This window comes from Galeopterus variegatus, unplaced genomic scaffold, assembly GCF_000696425.1.
Source record: "Galeopterus variegatus unplaced genomic scaffold, G_variegatus-3.0.2 Scaffold4347, whole genome shotgun sequence".
Taxonomy (NCBI): Eukaryota; Metazoa; Chordata; class Mammalia; order Dermoptera; family Cynocephalidae; genus Galeopterus; species Galeopterus variegatus.
Genome location: NW_007730458.1, coordinates 145,036 through 167,219, shown reverse-complemented (window position 1 = coordinate 167,219; position 22,184 = coordinate 145,036). Strand labels below are relative to the sequence as shown.

The following is a 22,184-nucleotide window of genomic DNA, read 5'->3' as shown; positions in this document are numbered from 1 at the left end:
GCCCCAAGGTGCTGGTGGTGTGCCTGGGCTGGAACTAATTTTTTTTTTTTTTTGTCTTTTTCCGTGTCCGGCAACGGATCGCAACCCTCAGTGTCGCACCCGTACCGGACCGGGACCGGCAACGGGATCGCAACCCTCGGTGTTGCTCCCGCACCTCGCTCAGCCAGTGAGCGGGAACCGGTCTGTATGTGGGATCTGAACCCTCGGGCGGGAGCACCGCCGCGCTTCCCAAGCGGCGCACTATCCAGTGCGCCACTGGGCCGGCCCTGGAACTAATTTTTTGTACTTTGCTTCTAATGAGGGAACTTCCTGTGGGAACCAGTACTTGAGTGTGTGGTTGTTTAAATTGCTGCTTTGCTGCTGTTTCTCTAGGGAAGGCTTTTTGTGCTGCTCAGGGTTTAATGGTTGATCTTATAGGTACTTCCGGCTCTCCAGAGACCCGATGGATCTGTGTTCTGTAGAATCTCTAATCTGGGCCTGAGTTTTTTCATCTAACTGCACCCCATGCAATTCTGCATTCCTGACCAGTCTCCTCTGAGTGGTCCTGTGCTGACTGGGGGGCAGATCAGCTATCCTTGCTGTGTTCCAGTGTTCCCCTGGTGGGCCTGTCTCCCCCACCGCCCTATGCTCCAAACACTTCCCATGGTTTGGGCCCTGCATCGGTCCCTTGCAATGATTCACCGGCCTCTGAATGGCTCCCCTTTTTCAGCTGTTCTGGCTCCTCGCTCCTGTGTGCTTCCACGGGAACCCTATTAGTGGTCTTGTTGTCCTGGGGGCCACCAAGGCCCTCTTCTCCCTTGCTGCCTCCAAGTAACTCCATCTGAAGGACACAGCTGCGGCTTCTGCTGACTCCTGCTCCAAGCACTCAGCAGCTCCAGCCTTAAAGCAGCTGTGTCCCAAAACACTCGAAGAAGTTTTTTTCTTTCATTGTGGTTTCTCCCGCCTTCATGAACTCCGTAGGTCTCTCCTCCTCTTCCCCTGAGCTCCGGCTTGGTTGATGTTACATTTTTATAGTTGTAAATTTGGTTGATTTGTGGGAGAGAGTGATGCTGCAGACCGTCTATTCCGCCATCTTGATTGGATCTCCTGTTGTTTTTTCTGTGCCAAGTTTTTTTTTTTTTTTCCTTTTTGTCTTTTTTCGTGTCCGGCAATGGACCGCAACCCTCAGTGTCGCGCCCGTACCGGACCGGGACCGGCAACGGGATCGCAACCCTCAGTGCTGCACCCACCCCTCGCTCACCCAGTGAGCGGGAACCAGTCTGTATGTGGGATCTGAACCCTCGGCGGGAGCGCCGCCGCCCTCCCAAGCGGCGCGCTGTAGCAGTGCGCCACCGGGCCAGCCCAGTGTGCCAAGTTTTAAACAATTTTTAGTAAGATCTGTTAAGAAATTTTTTAAAAATTTGGTGCTGGAAACAAAATTGGTGTTGGATTATGTTGGTTAATTCTTTTCTTTTCTGAAAAAACTTATAATTGCAATAATTTTATCATTAGTTTACTGTTTTTCCTTTGTTATTGGCTTGCATTTTTCTTACAATAGCTTTATTGAGATATAATTCACACATCTTAAAATTCACCCTTTTAAAGAGTACAGTTCAGTGGCTTTTTAGAATATTCAGAGTTATCCATCACCACTAATTTTAGAACATCGTCATCACTCCAAAAACTAAGCCTATAGACATTAGCAATCAGTCTCCACTCCCTCCTCCTCCCAGGCTATGGCAACTATTTTTTGTCCCTATGAATTTGTCTATTCTGGATGTTTCGTATAAATGGAATCATACAATATGTGGCCTTTGTGACTGACTTCTTTCACTTAGCACATGTTTTCAAGGTTCATCCATGTATTAGTACTTCATTCACTTTTATTGATGAATAATATTTCATTGTATGGATGTACTATATCTTATTTATCCATTCATCAGTTGATGGACATTGGCATTGTTAACATTTTTGGGCTATTACAAATAATACTGCTATGAACATTTATGTACAATGAAAACATATGTGTACACATATTTGAGTATATACCTAAGGGTGGAATTGCAGGGTCATATGGTACTTTTATGTTTAACTTTTTGAAGAACTGCCAGACAGTTTTACAAGGTGGTTGCACCATTTTACATTACTATCACCAGTGCACTGGGGTTCCAATTTGTTCATATCCTTGTCAACATTTGTTATGGTCCATCTTTTTTACTATTGCCATCCTAGTGGTCATGAAATGGTTTTCTCATTGTGGATTTAATTTGCATTTTAGCTGATGTCTAATGTTGAGCATCTTTTCATGTGCTTATTGATCATTTGTATGTCTTCTTTGGAGAAATGTCTATTATGATCCGTTGCCCATTTTTAATTGGGCTATTTGCCTCTTGTTATTGAATTGTATAAGTTCTTTATATAGTCTGGATACAAGCCCCTTTTCAGATATATGATTTGCAGAAAATTTTCTCCTTTCTGTGGGTTGTCTTTTCATTATTTATTTATTTATTTATTTATTTTTTACTGGTAAGGGGATCACAACCCTCGGCACTGTGTGGTCTGCACCACGCTCAGCCAGTGAGCACACCAGCCATCCCTATATAGTATCAAAACCTGCGGCCTCAGCGCTACCAGCGCCACACTCTCCCGAGTAAGCCATGGGGCCGGCCCTGTCTTTTCATATTTTTGATGATGTTCTTTGAAGCACAAAATGTTTTAATTTTGATGATGTCTCACTTATCTTTTTCTTTTGTTGTTTACACTTTTGGTGTTATATCTAAGAAACTATTGCCTAATCCATGAATATGTTCACCTATATTTTCTTCTAAGAGTTTTGTACTTTTAATTCTTACATTTAGGTCTTTGATCAATTTTGATTTAATTTTTATATGTGGTGTGAGGTAGGGGGTAGGATACATGGATATCTAGTTGTCCCAACACCATTTGTTGTAAAGATATTTTTTCCCTATTGAATTGTCTTGGCAACTTATTTGAAAATCACTTGACCATGTATGTGAGGGTTTATTGCTGGACTCTCAATTTTATTCCATTGGTTTGTATGTTTATCTGTAAACTGATGTAATGTTTCACACTGTAATGTTTCACACTGTCTTGATTACAGTGGCTTTGTAATACCTTTTGAAATTGAAAAGTGTAGTCCTCCAACTTTGTTCTTTTTTTTTTAAGGATTGTTTTGGCTATTCTGGGTCCTTTACATTTCCATATTAATTTTACAATCAGCTTGTCAATTTGTGCAAAAACAAGGTAGCTAGGATTTTGATAGGGATTGCATTGAATGTATAGATCAGTCTGGACAATATTACCATCTTTTTTTTTTTTTTTTTTTGTCTTTTGTCTTTTTCCGTGTCCGGCCACGGATCGTAACCCTCAGTGTTGCCCCCGTACCGGACCGGGGACCGGCAACGGGATTGCAACCCTCGGTGTTGCTCCCGCGCCTCGCTCAGCCAGTGAGCGGGAACCGGTCTGTATGTGGGATCCGAACCCTCGGGCGGGAGCGCCGCTGTGCTTCCCAAGCGGCGCACTATCCAGTGCACCACCGGGCCGCCCCAATATTACCATCTTAACATGGTTAATTCTTCCAATAAATGAGCCTGGGGTCTCTTTCCATTTATTCTGGTCTTCTTACATTTCTTTTAACAATTATTATTACTATTTTTATTTTGGGGGTGGCTGGCTGGTACAGGAATCCAAACCCTTTACCTTGGTGTTATGAACACTGTGCTCTAACCAGTTGAATTAACTGGCCAGCCCATTTAACAATTATTTGTAAATTTTTTGTTGTACTTTGCACTGTATAAATCTTGCACTTTTTTTGTTAAATTTATTTCTAAATATTTTATTCTTCTTGATGCTATTGTACATGGAATTTTCCCCTTACTTTCAATTTTGGATTGTTTATTGCTAGTTAATAGAAATATAATTGATTTTTGTATATTGGTCTTGTGTCTTGTAACTTTGCTGAAGTAGTTTATTAGTTCTCACTTTTTAAAAATAAATTCCTTAGGATTTTCTATATATAATATCATGCCATCTGAAAATAGAGACAGTTTTACTTCTTCCTTTCCAATCTAAATGCTTTTTATTTTTTTTCTTGCCTAATTGGCTTGGATATTGACATTAGCTAGAGTATTCTAGTACAATATTTTTAATGTCCAGGTCACTCAAATTGACTTTTGGCTATGATTTTTGTATCTAATAGGTAATTTAATTAATAAAATTGAACAATTTTTACATGCATAGAGTTAATTAAAAATAGAATAAAATTGAAGATAGCAAGCGTTTGATAAGCAGTGAGTAGAGTGTTTTTCATGTGTTAAGGGGTGAGAATAAATAAGACATGGTTTTGCACCTCAGAGAGAACACAATGTGGTGAGAGAAATAGGCTGTGAATAACTGGTACAAGGCAGAATGAAGAAATTCTGAGGTAAAGGATATCAGTATCCTGTGAAAGAATAGAGCTGGAGTAATTAATTTTGTCATTTGGTGAACAGGTAAGGCTTTACTTAAGGAGGTGGACCAAAAGTACATGTATGATTTTGATGGTCTTTGGATTGGATTGGGAAAAGGGAAAGCTAAGTGTTCTTTCTTTCTTAACACAATTTTATTATCTAATACTTGAAGAATATATGTAACATATATGTAAGTTATGAAGTATAAGAAAATAAACACCCACGAACCTTTCCCTCTTCTTTAGAATTAGATTATCAATACTATTACCTCCCTCTGTGTATTCCTTCACTATTTTTTCCCCTTAATTTCTCTTAAAGATAAATTGCTTTATCACATTTGTATATTAAAATTTATAAATACATATTGTCTATATGTAGTCTTCTGTGACTTGATTTTTTTTCACTCAGTGTTATGTTTCTAACACTCATCCACATTCTTGGCTGTAGTTACTTTGTTTTCACTGCTATATATTATTCCTTAATTTACTCATTTTCCTGTTTATAGTTATGTGAGATGTTTCCTTTTTTTTTTTTGCAATTATTAACAACACATTTTTTCAGCCTTATTGAGGAATAATTGGCAAATATAATTATATTAACTTAAGGTGTACAATGTGATGATTTGATGTATAATGAAATGATTACTACAATCAACTTAGCTAACACTCACATAGTTACCATTTTTGAAATGGTGAGAACATTTACTCTTTTAGCAAACTGCAAGTATACAACACAGTATTATTAACTATGGTCACCGTGCTATACATTAGATAGAATTTATTCTATCTAATATGCTATACATTAGACAGAATTTATTCACCCTATAACTGAAAGTTTGTACCCTTTGACCAATGTCACCTCATTTCCCCTGTCCCAGGCCTTGGCAAACATCACTTTATTCTCTGTTTCTACAAGTCTGAGTTTTTAAAATTCCACGTATAAGTGATATCATACAGTATTTGTCTTTTTCCATCTGAGTTATTTCACTTAGCATAACGTCCTCAAGATGCATCTATGTTGCTGCAAATGGCAGGATTTCCTGCTTTTTTATGGCTGAACAGTATATGTTTATCCGTTTTCATTATCTTCATCTGTTGATGGACATTTAAGTTGTTTCCATGTGTTGGCTGTTGTGAATAATGCTGCAGTGAACATGGGTGTGCAAATATCTCTTCAAGATACAGATTTTGTTTCCTTCAGATGTATACCCAGAAGTAGGATTGCTGGATCATATGGTAGTCCTATTTTTAATTTTTTGAGGAATCTTAATACTGTTTTCCATAATGGCTGTGCCAATTTATATTTCCACCAACAGTGCATAAGTGTTCCCTTTTCTCCACATCCTTGCCAACACTTGTTATCTCTTGTCTTTTTGAGAATAGTCATCCTAATAGGTGTGAGGAGATATTTCCTTGTGGTTTTGATTTGCATCTCCCTGATGATTGCTGATGTTGAGTGCATTTTCATGTTCCTACAACACTGTTTTTTTTTTTTTTCCCTTTTTGTCTTTTTTCGTGACCGGCAACGGATCGCAACCCTCAGTGTCGCGCCCGTACCGGACCGGGACCGGCAACAGGATCGCAACCCTTGGTGTTGCGCCCGCACCTTGCTCAGCCAGTGAGCGGCCGGTCTGTACGTGGGATCTGTTTTTTTTTTTTTTTCCTTTTTGTCTTTTTTCGTGACCGGCAACGGATCGCAACCCTCAGTGTCGCGCCCGTACCGGACCGGGACCGGCAACAGGATCGCAACCCTTGGTGTTGCGCCCGCACCTTGCTCAGCCAGTGAGCGGCCGGTCTGTACGTGGGATCCGAACCCTCGGCGGGAGCGCCACCACGCTCCCAAGCAGCGCACTGTAGCAGTGCGCCACCAGGCCGGCCCCCCTACAACACTGTTTTTGTAGTCTTGTGTCCTGATGTACATGGAGAAGAGTTTCTCTAGGGTATATATACCCAAGAGTGAGATTGCTCAATGATAGAATGTATGGTCCACTTTACCAGAAAATGCCAAATGGTCCCTTAATTTAAACTCCCTCCAGGTAAATATCCTCACATCATCAGACCTTGTAATTTTTTCCACTCTAGTAGTTTTAATTTCTGTTTCCCCAGTTTCTAATGATATATGTAATTCCTTCATATTTTAGTCATTAAACAAATATTTCTTGATTGACAGTTCTATGACTGCTAATATTCTATGACTGCTTAAGAAATATCAGTGAATAGAACTAAAATCCCTATCCTCACAAAACTCATTCCCACCAAGGTCAAGACTTTGGATTCCCATACTGGCTGGCCACCAATACAAACCAACAAAAAAACAAAAAAACTTTCACTCTATTTGCCTTTCATATTCCTTCTTCTATGAAATGTTTATATATGTCTTTTGACTCTTTTTCTGTCATTTGTTTCAGTTTTTGTTGTTTTTATTGGTGATTTATGGGATTTTTATAATATATTCTGCATAATAACCCTTTTTTACTTATATGAGAATGAAAATGAATCTATCAGTGCATGGTATACATCTCTACTGATATTTTCTTTTTTTTTTTTTCCTTTTTGTCTTTTTTACTGACCGGTAACGGGATCGCAACCCTCGGTGTTGCGCCCGCACCGCGCTCAGCCAGTGAGCGGGAACCAGTCTCCACATGGGATCCAAACCCTTGGTGTGAGCGCTGCCACGCTCCCAAGCGGCGCACTCTCCAGTGCGCCACCGGGCCGGCCCGATATTTTCTTTAATATCTTTTAATAGAGTTATATTTTCTCCAGAATAATTTTGTGCAGCTTTCATTTGATTTATCCCTAGATACTTTATTTTGTTGTTGTTGTTACTACTGTAAATTGATCTTTTTGTTAATTATGTTTTTTAGCTGTGGCTGGTATGTAAAAATTCTATTTAATTTTATTATATTAATTTAATATACAGTTTATTTAAATTACTTCACTGGCTGAAACACATGGTACAATATTGATTAGAAGTAGTAATAATGGGCATGCTTATCTTGTTCCTAATTTTAGGGGAAATGTTCTAATGTTAGTATCAAGATGATTAAATAAGTGTCTTGTTGAATATCTTATTCTTATTTCCAAACAAAAATTAACTTTATTATTTAAATGGTTTTGAGAAGTACATACTCAAAGTCAGATAATATACAAAAGCGCAAAAAAATGGTTGAAAACTCTTCATCTCACTAAGCAGAGATAAAAATATTGTTACATGTTAGCATTTTGGTACAGGCTTGTTTTACCTTCATGGTGTGTGTGTGTGTGTGTGTGTGTGTGTATGTATGTATTTATAACTATATATTATATATTTCTTTTTTTGTTTTGTTTTGTGACTGGCTGGTACAGGGATCTAAACCCATGACCTTGAGGTTGTGAGGCAGTGCTCCAACCAACTGAAATATTTCTATATAGAGTGTATATAACAACTTTGAATTTCTAAAATAATGCCATAGTTTTAATTATCATAGTTTTATCATATACTCTAATATCTTATAGAATATTTACCCTCATCATTTTTACTCATAATTTTCCTGGCTATTTTTACTTCCCTATTTTTTGCAGATGGATTTTAGAGTCATTTTATTAGTTTTTCTCTCTTTCCATATTTAGTTGGGATTTTGATTGTATCCATATAAATATATTCAATAATTTGAAGAAATGTAATCTTTATGTTATGTAGGCTTCATCTATGGAATTTATGTGTATGGCACTCAAAGGAATGACTCATTATTGTTTATATTTTTGCCATTAGGAATATATCCCTACTGTCTCAATTTTGTGCAATCCAGGAATGAGAGCTCGTCACTGGAAACAAATGTCAGAAATTGTAGGCTATGACTTGACTCCAGACTCTGGAACTACACTGAGAAAAGTTTTAAAATTAAATCTTGCACCATACTTGGAAAAATTTGAAGTGATAAGTGCAGGTGCTAGCAAGGTAAACATAAAGACCATGTGAAATACTTTATTTGATGAGTTTGTTCACCAACTAGTAATAGTTTTTGTTGTGGTTGAATGTGTGTAGTACTGAATAGCAGTCAGGGGGAGATGGGGGAAGTGATAGACAACAACTCTTTTATTCCCCCACAAAGTGTGTGCTTACTTGTCCTGAATACAGACTAGAAATGGCTCCTTTCACCTCTTAATTCTGACACATCCTAATATAGTTGGATGATATGCTAGTGTTGATACATAATTTTTCCATTAAGAATACCAGGTGGATGTATGCATAGCATGTGTTGTGTGTGTGTTCTAGCAGAATAAGTATGGTCCTAGAGAAAGGGTTCTTTAAATATACAGAAAACATCTTCAGACTATATGCTGCCTGCAAAAGGATACTTCAGAGAGAATCCAGCAGGTATTTTATTCTATTGACCATTTTAATACTGACAGCAGTAGTTTCCGTAATAAGTAAATTTTTAAAAAATTACATAATTATTATTCTTAGAAACTTTTTAATTGTTAAAAAAATTATACTGTAGTTACAGATCCTCTTCAGGAAATGATAGTGTAATGCATCATATGCTTACTGACTTCACTATGGAACATCAATATAGTAAATAAGATTCTTTCTTCACCATACTATTTTTTCTTCATTCCTCCTTTTAGGAATTTTCATTAGAGAAAGCCATGCATACAATGATAGGAACTTGGGATGATATTTCTTTTCATATAAGTCTATATCGTGATACTGGAGTTTGTCTTCTTTCTTCAGTGGATGAGATTCAGGCTATCCTTGATGATCAAATTATAAAAACTCAGACAATGAGAGGCTCACCTTTCATCAAACCATTTGAAAAAGAGATAAAGGTATGTTAAATGGACATTTATAAAAATTTCAGTCTTATTACTTGTATGATCTCATAGGAATAATTCAGTTAGTTGGATAGCTTTTTAAATGTTTATTCAAATCATAGACCTATAACCTCCATTTTTATCTGGTGAAATATGGCAACAGATATTTAAAAATTAATGTAGAAATATGTAGAACGTATCTGAGACATTAACTCTAATGATTTTGAAAACAAAGCTGTGCTTTATTAGAATCTTCTCCAACGACAGTGGAAGGAAAGCAGTTGGTATTACTTATTCTAACTTTTGAAAGCTTAGACCCTGTTTTATGCTGTACTCTTGTAACTTGTAGTAAAGTTCTATATATCATACTTTCTATTTGTGAACAACTGGCTTGTGTGTCTGTGAGAGTAATTAATAAATTATTGTCTACTTGAGAAAAATAAATATTTGAGGCTTCAGGATTATTTCATATCTTTATATTGGTTGTGGGTAAATATAGAAAAGCAATCAAATTAACTAATAGCTTCATAGATAGTATCAGAATACTAACTGGGGACAATATAAATTGGGGTAAAGACAAACAACTAGATTTTTTTTCTCTGATATTGATTGATTTCTAACTATGTGCCAGATACCACTCTAGGAGCTTTACATATATTAATTCATTTAATCCTCACAGCAGACCTTCAAGGTAGACACTGTTATTATCTGTATTCATAGATAAGGAAACCAAGGCATAGGAGGATACGTAATTTGGCCATGTTCACCCAGCTAATAAATGACAGTGCTAGGATTCAAACCAAGGCAGATTTTTTTTTAACAGCTATAATTTTTATTTAATTTTATTTTTTAATTGACAAATAATAATTGTATGTATTTATGGGGTATATTGTGATGTTTTGATATATGTTTACAACATGGAACATTTAATTTGAGCATAAATAGTGCTTTATAGAAAGTCTTGGCTGCCATATTTGGAGAAAACAAAGAGTGGTGTTCTTCCAAGAAGACATAAGGTTGGACACTTTCCCATGAATCAAACTAGCCTTTCCTAATAGGATATTATGTCTTTTGTAGAATTTTTTTACATGTCTAACAAGGGCAATTTAGAAGACATATTTAAAAACTCTTTTAGAGTTTTTTGAAAAAGAAGTATATGAGGTCTAACCTCTTGATACATAGAAACTTAGGCCACATATTTAAGAACCAAAGAGAGATTATACGAATTTTCTTCAGCTAATGAAATATTCTGTCAACTCTAGGGCACCTATGAGAATAAGGAGGCTTATTTTACTTTATTTTTTCATTTCATTTCATTTTTCTCCAAATTGTGTTGATATAGAGAAGGATTTTGATATTTGTTTTGGGGGCTGTCCTGCACATAGCATCTCTGTCTTCTACCCACTAGATATTAGTAGCATCCTCCTACTGTTAGTTGTGACAACTGAAAATATCTGCAGACATTGTAAATGTTTCCTGGGGTGGGAGGCAAAATTGCCTGTGGTTGATAACCACTGGTGCAGAGCAGGATATATTCTTGAATGCTTTGGGGACTTGGGATAGTTCATCTAGAGATTAGGAAATTTGTCTAAATAACTTTACAGTTATTTGTAATCACAAGTTCCAATGATTTAGAAAAACCTCAGACCTCCTAGAGTTTTTCTAAGCCTACACGAGTCACCCATAAGTGATCTTAAGCTGTAAACTGTTTTGCATTGGTTTAAAATTAACAGTAAAATTTAAATAAATTTTCCTTGCTATAATTTATAGCTTTTCTTTAGTAACTGGTATTTAGTATGGTGTGCTTTTCTTTAAGGCCTGGGAGGATCGTTTGATTCGAATACAAGAAACGATTGATGAATGGTTAAAAGTACAAGCTCAGTGGCTGTACTTGGAGCCAATCTTTTGTTCTGAGGATATCATGCAACAGATGCCAGAAGAAGGTCGTCAGTTTCAGACAGTAGACAGACATTGGAGGGATATCATGAAGTTTTGTGCAAAAGATCCAAAGGTGAAGTGTTTGTTTTCTCTCTTATAGTAGGTGAAACTTTATTTTTAGAAATGAAAGAAAGCATTTGACTTTTTTCCCCTGATTATGAAAATAAAACCTGTTCATTGTATACAAACTGGAAAGTTTAGAAAAATATAGGAAAGCATAAAAGTATTAAAATAATTTTACTTTTCAATTCATAAGATAGTCTTATAACTCCTTAATCTATATAGTGCAGCTGCTTCAAATGTATACTTAATTCACTTGACTTCTACTATATACACTCACAGCTCCCCTCCTCACAAAATACATAGATAAATATGTATTTATGAAATGGAGAGAGAGGGGGCCGGCCTGGTGGTGCACTGCTACAGTGCGCCGCTTGGGAGTGCAGCGGTGCTCCCGCCGAGGGTTCAGATCCCACATACAGACCGGTTCCCACTCACTGGCTGAGTGAGGTGCGGGCGCAACACCAAGGGTTGCGATCCCGTTGCCGGTCCCGGTCCGGTACGGGCGCAACACTGAGGGTTGCGATCTGTTGCCGGACACGAAAAAAGACAAAAAAAAAAAGGAAAAAAAAAAATGGAGAGAGAGAAAGAGAAAGAGACAGAGAACAAACAGTGCAGGCGATTCACCTGACATTCTACTCAGTGACTCTATATGTTCAGGAATGATGGGGGAAAAAATGATGGTGTTCTCTCAGTTGGTGTCAATTCCTATATGTGTCTCCTAGTGAGTATACCTCCTCATCAAGTGTGATTCTAATGTTGAAAGACAGACTGTACATTTTCATACACATAGTACATATAGTCCATAGATACACATCCACTGTTTAATCTTTTATTCAACTTAAGAAATAACAGTTTATTCCAATGCTGGAAGAAAAACTAGATGTGTTGGGCTTTTTGACAGTCAGTAGTGGACTGAAACTTATGAGTTTCAAGGATTTTGCTTTACCTGTTGACTTTAGAACCTTTGTGAGACATGATTTCTTGTAGATAAGAAGTCGGGAAATTTTCTCTGCAAAGGGCCAGATAGTAAATGTTTTAGGCTTTACAGTCTTTTTTTGCAACTACTCAATTCTGTCACTGTAGTGAGAAAGCAGCCAGAGACAATATGTAAATGAATGGGTGCGTCTGTGCTACAATAAAACTTTGCTTATGGACACTGACATTTTCATGTGCCATGAAATGCTATTCTTCCTTTGATTTATTTAATCTTCTAAAATTGCAAAAATAATTCTTAGTTTGTGGGCCATAACAAAAACTGGCCATAGGCTAGTTTTTGCCCAGGAGATTCAGTTTACAAACTCCTGCTATAGATTAAGTTTGTGATTAACAGTTGTAAAAGTAAAAATTAAATCACACACCAGCCTAAAAGACTCTTCCCACATATTCAGAAGAATATAGGAGAAATGAAAATATACATGACAATTTTAACATCTCATCTATAACTAGCATCCTTGGATTATAATATTTATGATTTATTGAATTTTAGTAGTTTTTACGTTAAAAAATTTTTCATTACAAGTTTTATAAACCTTTTGACATGTTAACATTTTAACATTTCTGACATATAACATAGATTAATTTTTAGGTCTTATAATTATATCTAGTATATAAGTGCTAACCTGAACAAATGTGTGTCTTTTAGGTTCTTGCTGCTACTTCTTTAACTGGTTTACTAGAAAAACTGCAGAACTGCAATGAACTTTTGGAGAAAATTATGAAAGGCCTTAATGCATATCTTGAAAAGAAACGTCTTTTCTTCCCTCGGTATAGTGAATAATCAATTGTGCTATAATTAAAAACATGTTCTTATGTGTGATGAATTATAACTAAAGCTTTTGTATCTGCATGTTTTTTCTAGTTTTTTCTTCTTATCTAATGATGAAATGTTAGAGATTTTGTCAGAGACCAAAGATCCACTTAGAGTTCAGCCTCATTTAAAAAAATGCTTTGAGGGCATTGCTAAATTGGAGTTTCTTCCCAACTTGGACATTAAGGCCATGTATAGCTCTGAAGGTGAGCGAGTGGAGCTGATTGCACTTATATCCACATCTGCAGCGCGGGGTGCAGTGGAAAAATGGCTCATTCAAGTGGAAGATCTAATGCTCCGGAGTATTCATGATGTGATTGCTGCAGCCCGATTGGTGTGTTTCCTAGGATTTAATATTCACTATATTCTGTGAATGCTTTGTTATTTTAGGGAGCTTTAAATGGGTACCAGTAAATTAACACTTAAAGTTCTTACTATTTTAAAGCATTATTTTTTAACTTCTTTATTTAACAACATTAGTAAGAACTGATAATATATGATTAAGTGTTCTAAAAGCACAAAGGTGTAATGAGAGAGATTAAGGAGTATATAGTTTAGAATGGGGGAGCGTACAGTGATAGGCTCTTAGAGAAAGTGACATTGAAACTGAGACCCGAAGGATAAGAGCAAATGAGAGAGCATTTAAAGTATCCTGTGTAAAGGCCATGGAATCAGAAATAACTAGGGGTTTGTGAGAACCTGAAAGAAGACAACTGTGTCTGGAGTAGAGTGAGCAAAGTGAAGAGTAAAGTCAGATGAGGTTGGAAAGGAAGGTAGTGAGGAGTTTGCATTTTCTTTGAAATATAATGAAAGTCTACTAAAGTATTTTAATCAGGAAAGAGGCAATATCTGATTTATATTTTTATACCACTATGGTTATGGTATAAAGAATGAATTAGTGGGGTGTGAAAACAGGAAGGCAAGTTAGGAGATGCTTGTATAAGCCCAGATGAAAGATGATGTGGGCTGGTACTAGGCAAGTGGCAGAAGAAGATATGGAGCAAAGTAGACAGACTAGAAATATATTTTGTAGTTAATTTCAGCAGGTCTTAGTGATGAATCAGTTGTGGAGTACAAGCGTGAGGAGGGGGAGGTCTTAAAAATCACTTATAGGTTTCTGATTTGAGTATATGGGTGGTGTTTACTCTGGGGGAAGCAGGTTTGTGGAGGCTTAGGGAAAGATCAAGAATTCAATTTTATTTTATTTTTTATTGAAACATAATTGATTATACATATTTGTTGTCGGGTACAGAGTTGAATATCAATACCTGTGTACAATATGTGATGATCAAATCGGGATAATTAGTATATTCATCATTACAAAGCATAATCATTCTTTGTGACCTTTTACCAATTTCTCACTAACCGCCCCCTTTCCCACCACTAGTAACCACAATTCTCTCTTCTCCTTTTGAAAGTTTAACCTATTACTGTGATTGTTGTATCTTTCTTTATTTATTTTTATTTTCTAGCTTCCACTTATGAGTAAGGACATGCAGTATTTCTCTTTCTGTACCTGGCTTATTTCACTTAATTTTCTCCAGGCTTATCCATGTTGCTTCAAATGGCAGAATTTCATTCTTTTTTATGGCTGAGTAGTAGTCCAGCGTGTATAAGAGTTCAATTTTAGATATGTTAAAATTGAAATGCTTATGAGATAGTATAATGGATATGTCTAGCAGGCAAACAATTATTGTGTGTGCCCTTTAGTACATGCTGATCTTTAGGTCATTTCTCCACAGACATGGGTGTTAAATGCGTGATCTAGTTCACTTACTGCTTTTTACACTTAATTACTTAAAAACTCCAGATGAGATAAACAAAGGATATATAACAAATTTGAAACAAATATAGCATTCTTGGTATTACATGTACTCACTTATGCTAATCTAATTAACCTAATCTTGAGTGATATATTTCTGCCTTTAGCACTACGAAGAAACAGTTGTATAGTAAGAGAATAGTTTCAGAAGGCATTGAAGCCTTATTTATCTAGCAACTCTCTGTATATGAGTGAGGTGTTCTTTTTCTTTTACCAAGAGCCCTACAGTGGCTATTCTGTTCAGCTCCCTGTGTTCCTGCAGATAAATCTTGACTTTTTCTCTCCTTTTGCTATTTATGATTACAAACAAACTAAAACACACAGAAAAGAATCAACATTGTTCATGAAAGTATTTCCTTAATCTGTGTAGAAATTTACCTTCTATGTACCTAGCAATGGCTCTGTCACCACTTATCCTTCTTTGAAACTTAGGTTAGTTTGTCATTTGTTTCTAAATATTGCAAGAAGAAGCATTTTATAATAATACATATTTATATCCTTAAGCTTAACATTCTTATATCTAAGATGTGTTATTGTATTAAAAATACAGTTTCCATTAGCATCAATTTCAAAATTCATTCTGCAGTTGTTTTTTTTCAACTTATAACTTGGATCTGCAATTACTTACTATTGAAGCAAGCTTTTTTTTAAAAATTTTTATTTATTTATTTTTTTGTGTGGCAGCTGGCCGTTATGGGCATCTGAACCCTTGACCTTGGTGTTATAACAGCTTGCTCTAACCTGTTGAGCTAACTGGCCAGCCCTGAAGCAAGCTATTTTTAAAAAGATTAAACCTACCCCCAGTAAATTTATTTAAATGCATTTTGAACATAAAATTTCAAAGTTAGAAAAGTTAGGAGAAAATGAAAGTATACTTTGAACTCAAAAGCGCAAATTGTTCAATTTTATATAATTAAACAGATATGTGATTATTTAAATTATATACTCTGGTCATGCAAGTTTTTAGAAAATCTATGGATAAATAATGTAAGGTATCCAACTACTAGTCCAGTTTTCTACTATATTGTATAAATTAAATTAAATTAAATTTTCAATTAAATCTTGGCATCAATATACAGAATCTATTTAACTGGTTTAATAAAACCTTCATATTTAATAAAGCTCCATATTTCATTATAATAGAAGTGATATATATTCTATATAAAAAACTTGACAACTCCCCTACAGCAAAAAAATATAAAAATCACATGGAAATCAACTACCAGAAGAATCACAATCAGATCTGTCCAAAGATAACCAATTATTAACATGTTTGTGATTATCTTTCCATTTTTTTATAAATAAACAAATATTTCAAAAATATCATAATTTATAAAATTTGGGGGGTCTTTTAAATAATCATGTAAAATTTTTCATGACTGTATGATATTCTAGCCTGTAAATGTACCAAATATTGCACTTTTCTATTATTAGACGTTTAGCTATTTTTTTCTTGCAATCTTTTAAAGTTAGAAATTCATTTTTATTATTCAGGCTTATCCAGAGTCTGCAAGAAGAGACTGGGTTCGAGAGTGGCCTGGCCAAGTTGTACTTTGTGTTTCTCAAATGTTCTGGACGTCTGAGACACAGGAAGTTATAAGTGGCGGGACGGAGGTGAAGCATTATTTGATTTTAAACAACAACATTCTTTTCTCCATTCCATGTTTCTTAGTTAGCTTACACATTCTTTGCAAAGGCAATACTTCCCTCAATTTTTATATCACTGAAATTATACAGTTCTTTGAAAACTTGTTCGTAATATTTTAATAGGCTTAGACAAAATCAATCTGTTCTAAGTTCATTTCCATATTGAGGTAGATTATGAAGTCAGCTGTTTTATAAAAGAGTAAATATATAAAATATTTGTTTTAGGTACTATATAACATCAGTTAAATTGCTTTTTTATTTTGTAGGGATTAAGGAAGTACTATAAGGAACTTCAGAATCAATTAAATGATATTGTAGAGCTGGTAAGAGGAAAATTGTCTAAGCAGACCAGGACTACTCTGGGGGCTTTGGTTACTATTGATGTCCATGCTAGAGATGTGGTCATGGACATGATTGACATAGGTATGTGACTTTTTCTTTAATATTAAAAATAAAATATTGATAGCTTCTAGAAACAAAGACTTATACTATGTTTTTTCTCTCAACAGAATTTCTTTTACATGATCTTTTCCATAAGTTGGAAAACATGAATTGTTCTATTATTTGCTGTAATAAAAGATTATAAAATACCTATTTTTCAAATTATTTTTATTTAAGGATTATATGTCTTATTTTACTTTATTCTTTCTAGGTGTCTCACATGATACAGATTTCCAGTGGCTCGCTCAGCTTCGATATTATTGGGAAAATGAGAATGCTCGAGTTCATATCATTAATTGTAACGTAAAATATGCTTATGAATATCTTGGTAACTCACCTCGACTTGTCATTACTCCTCTAACTGACAGGTGTTACAGAACATTGGTATGCATTTAAATTATTTTGATTTACACATTAAAAATTACTTCAAACAAGCAATAAATAATTTTTTAGTATAGCTATGTCCCAAATATTACATAGAAATGATGGAGTTTGGATGTATTGTTCACCTAGAACTCATGTGGAAATTTGATCCCCAGTGTGGCAGTGTTGAAAGCTGTTTGAGTCACAGGGGCAGATCCCTCATGAATGGATTAATGCTCTCCCTCCGGGGGAGGGGGAGTGAGTGAGTTTTCCCTCTGTTAGTTCCCATGAAAGCTGTTTTTTTTTTTTTTTTTCTTGAATTGTAATTGATTATACATATTTTGGGAGTTCAATGTTGACATCTGTTGATCAAATCAATATTACTAGTATGTGTATTGTTACAAATTGTAGTAATTCTTTATGCCCCTTGTCCAATCTCTCCCTATCCCCCTCTCCCTCACCCCTCTCACCACTGATAACCCTAGATTTCTTCTCCCCCTCTGAAAGAGTAAGGGTTGCTCTGTTAATTTAGTTGCCTAGATGATCTGTCCAATGCTGAAAGATGTGTTCAGGTTCCCCAATATTATCACAGAGCAGCTGCTTCTACTGTCACTCTGGAATGGGCTTTGTGGAGAGAGACATCCTCTTCTTTTCTTAGGTCTCTGCTGGTGACTCTCCTTGTGTCAGTGCATTCCAGTGGCTGGTGGACCATCTGTGTGGTGGTTGTGACGTCTAGCCACTTTCATGGCAGCCGCGGTTACTGTGGTGGGTCACCCACATGGAGGTGATGTTTTTGGCATGCTCCTTGGCACTGGTGGTGTGCTTGGTTGTGGGGGGTTCCGGTCCCCAGCTCTATGCTTCAGGACTCTGGGTAGGCCCCCAAGGCACTGGGGGCAGGGCCCTGAGGCACTGGTGGTGTGCCTGGTTGTGGGTGGGGGTCTAGTCCCTGGATCCATGCCTCAGGTCCCCTGGCGGGCCTGAGGTGTTGGCATGTGCCTGGGCCGGAACTAACTTTTTGTCCTTTGCTTACTTCTAAAATGAGGGAACTTCCTGTGGGAATCAGTACTTGAGTATGTGGTTGTTTAAATTGCTGGTTTGCAGCTATTTCCCTAGGGAAGGCTTTTTGTGCAGCTCAGGGTTTAATGGTTGACCTTATAGGGACTTCCGGCTCTCCAGAGACCCGATGGATCTGTGTTCTGTAGAACCTCTGATCTGGGCCTGAGTTTTTTCATCAAATGCACCCCATGCATCTCTGCATTCCTGACCAGTCTCCTCTGAGTGGTCCTTCACTGATTGGGGGCTGGATCAGCTGTCCTTGCTGTGTCCCAGTGTTCTCCCAGTGGGCCTATCTCTCCAACCACCCTTGCTCCAAACACTTCCCATGGGATGAGCCCTGCGCCGGTCCCTTGCAATGACTCACCGGCCTCTGAATGGCTTCCCTTTTTCAGTTGTTCTGGCTCCTCACTCCTGCATGCATCCATGGGAACCCTGTTAGTGGTCTTGCTGTCCTGGGGGCCACCAAAGCCCTCTTCTCCCCTGCTGCCTCCACATAACTCCATCTGAAGGACACAGCTGTGGCTTCTGCTGACTCCTGCTCCATGCACTCAGCAGCTCCAGCCTTAAAGCAGCTGTGTCCCAAAACACTCCAAGAAGTTTTTTCTTTCTCTCATTGTGGTTTCTCCCGCCTTCATGAACTCCATAGGTCTCTCTTCCTTTTCCCCTGAGCTCCAGTTGCAGCTCCAGCCTTAAAGCAGCTGTGTCCCAAAACACTCCAAGAAGTTTTTTCTTTCTCTCATTGTGGTTTCTCCCGCCTTCATGAACTCCATAGGTCTCTCTTCCTTTTCCCCTGAGCTCCAGTTGCCCAGCTTGGCTGATGTTACATTTTTATAGTTGTAAATTGGTTGATTTGGGGGAGAGAGTGAGGCTGGGGACCATCTATTCTGCCATCTTTTGAGAGCTGGTTGTTTGAAAGACCCTGTTGCCTCCTCTCTCTCTCTCTCTTGCTTCCTCTTGCCATGTGATCTGCTTGTACCCATCAGCTGCCTGCCACCTTCTGCCATGAGTAGAAGCAGCCTGAGGTTCGCACCAGATGCAGTTGTCCCAGAATTGTAAGCAAAATAAACCTCTGTGCTTTATATATTACCCAGTCTCAGGTATTTGTTATAGCAATACAAAAATGAATTAATACAGAAATTACTTATACTAATAAATTATTCATTGTTTATCTGAAATTTAATTTGAACTGGGTATTCTGTTAAATACCCTATATATATGTATATATATTCTGTATTTTTATTTGCTAAATCTGGCAACCCTACCTCGGAATTGAGGGAGGGCCATGAAGAAACACCATTCCACCTGTGGTGAGTAAGTGAAATTAAAGTGTCTTTGATTGTGTCATCTATAGAAGCAGAGATGAAACGGGGATTCTTGTGCAAATGATTTATTAGGGAATGTTCTCCATAAAAACCTGTAAGAAAAAGAGGACAGCAGGATGTCATGGGGGAAAAAGCTAAGCAAAGATGTGGTTTCAACGGACTGCACATAGTCATGGCCTAATTTCACGGGGAGATTTGTAGCAAGAACGGCATCACAGTTATCCCACTTTAAGGCAATGGTGTCTGCTTTTTGTGTCTCATTATTGTCATCGGCTAAGGGTCACCCCTGCAGCAGTGGTAAGAGTAAGTTTTCAAGTATTTGCTGATGGAGGTAGCTCTTATTAGTTGAAGGCAAGTCTTAGGAGAAAAGAGCAGCTGTGAGCTATTTTCAGCTGACCCTTAGAGCAATTGGGGGTTGAATGCAACTGCCGGGAAACAAACAGGTCTGGGTAGGGCATGAATGGATCTATGACAAAATGTTTCACCAAACCCTCTATTTTCTCAGGAAGTTACCTGAGGGCAGGGACCATGTTTGTCTTGTTCTCTTTGCTACTGATGAACAAGTACATAGTTATCCCTAAATATTTCTTGAGCAGATTAATCTCAAGCTTCTATGTCATATCTGGTAACTCGGTGAAGTCAGAAGCTGTGATATGCTTGTAAGGTAGCTAACAACTTTGAGATGTAAAATCAGAATCACATTAAACACTCGAACAACACTAGACACTGAAAAAAATGTCTCCTAGTATATTTATTATCCACAATAAAGGGAACACATTTGTGTGCATTTTCTTGAAACAATAAACAAGAGCCTGAGGATTTCAGCAATCAAGTTAATGGATGTTAACTGTATAGCATCTATTATAAATTTAAGATGGGTGAAATATCATTGCTATTACCTTTATTTAGTTAGTTGTCTCTATTGTTTTTTGTTGTTGGTGGTGGTGGGTTTTTTTGGTAAATGTAAAAATATTTATCATTTTCATAGTTTTACGTATTTTGAGAAATAGACTTTTTAAGAGCAGTTTCAGGTTCATAGCAAAATTAAGTGGAAAGTAGAGTTCCCTTATTCTCCCTATATGCACAAGCTTGGTCCCTTAACCCTATTTTTTCTAAAAGGAGTTAAGTTTCACAAACTCCTATAGTGATTTGTGTGAAACAAACTCTATAGTTAAAGTTGACTTTAATTTATATGCTTCTGAAAATGTCCAGCCACTGTTCTAGTCATTGTGAGGTTCCAGAAGATAATTCAGTCACTGCTGATGTTGCCCTTATGGAGCTTAAAGACTAATTGATGAGAAAAAGAGAAGGTATGTAATTGATTGTAATACAAGGTAGAAAGTGATATCACTGGCAAGAGAAGTATAGAAGAGTGCTATGGGAATGTAGAAAACAGAGAACATACCAACAATGAAAGGCAATAGCCAGGAGAACTGTAGATGAAATTATACAATTGTTCATCTATTCCTCTTTCAAATGATGGACCCCATTTATAGCACTCTCAGGTGTTTACTCTCTTTGCAAGTAGTCATCCAGAATGTGTCATTATTGTCCTCTATAACTACTTCAAATTAAAATTTTCTGAACTAATTTTACCCCCTCAAGGCTAGATTCTTTTTGTTTTTAAAGACAAATGGGATATACATGAAGTATTAGAAGACAAGGAGATTTTGATAAATTTTCACTATGGGGGGCCTTTAAACTGCTTTTTGTGTGTGTGCAGCTAGAAACTTTTGTGCTAAAAAGTAACCAAACAATATAATTACAGTAGTCCCCCTTTATCCACAGGGGATACTTTCCATGACCCCCAGTAGATGTCTGAAACCGAGAATAGTACCAAACTTGATTGCCATCAATTGGGAACACTGTCTGATGTCTTCCACTCAAAAATTTAATGCCTTTTCCGTCTCAACTAAGCACTTACCATGCACTGCAGCTGTAACTTTTGCAGTTTGATGTGTGACAGCAAATCTAGCACAAATTTCTTTTTCATTCTTTACAATTTCATGGATATAAGATTAATTCTTACTGTAGATCTTAGCAACCTCAGCATATGATTTTTTTCTTTCCTTAATAAGTCGAGAACTATTACCTTTTCACTTAAAAGAAGCACTTTACGGCTTTACATATCTGGATTGCCAACATCACTAAGGTTTTGGAGTTTTTTTTTAGTTAAGCATGGATTTCTTTTCATATATATCTTTTATTTTCAGATAGGTGCCTTCTATTTAAACCTTGGAGGTGCTCCGGAAGGGCCAGCAGGCACAGGAAAAACTGAGACCACCAAGGACTTGGCTAAAGCTCTTGCTGTACAGTGTGTGGTGTTCAACTGTTCTGATGGGCTAGATTATCTAGCAATGGGAAAGGTAGTTAAATTACTGAATGAATAAAATTAAAAGTTACAAACTTACAGCTAGATCTAACTGGATAAACTGAAATAAAGTTGTGGTTAAAACATTATTTGAATGTCATTTAGGCATTACT

The 22,184-nt window shown here is 36.8% G+C and overlaps 1 protein-coding gene across 1 annotated transcript in view; it reads left to right on the top strand.

Annotated features, from left to right (window-relative positions):
* Nucleotides 1–22,184, top strand: part of LOC103602911 (dynein heavy chain 12, axonemal-like) — a gene marked incomplete at both ends in the record, with an annotated part of 185,863 nt that overhangs the window by 19,818 nt on the left and 143,861 nt on the right. Inside the window, 9 exons of the mRNA XM_008587356.1 lie at nt 8,199–8,384; nt 9,056–9,256; nt 11,058–11,252; nt 12,885–13,006; nt 13,101–13,383; nt 16,366–16,485; nt 16,785–16,941; nt 17,171–17,343; nt 21,914–22,066. Of these exons, the coding sequence (XP_008585578.1) occupies nt 8,199–8,384; nt 9,056–9,256; nt 11,058–11,252; nt 12,885–13,006; nt 13,101–13,383; nt 16,366–16,485; nt 16,785–16,941; nt 17,171–17,343; nt 21,914–22,066 (1,590 nt within the window). The remainder of the gene's footprint in view (nt 1–8,198; nt 8,385–9,055; nt 9,257–11,057; nt 11,253–12,884; nt 13,007–13,100; nt 13,384–16,365; nt 16,486–16,784; nt 16,942–17,170; nt 17,344–21,913; nt 22,067–22,184) is intronic.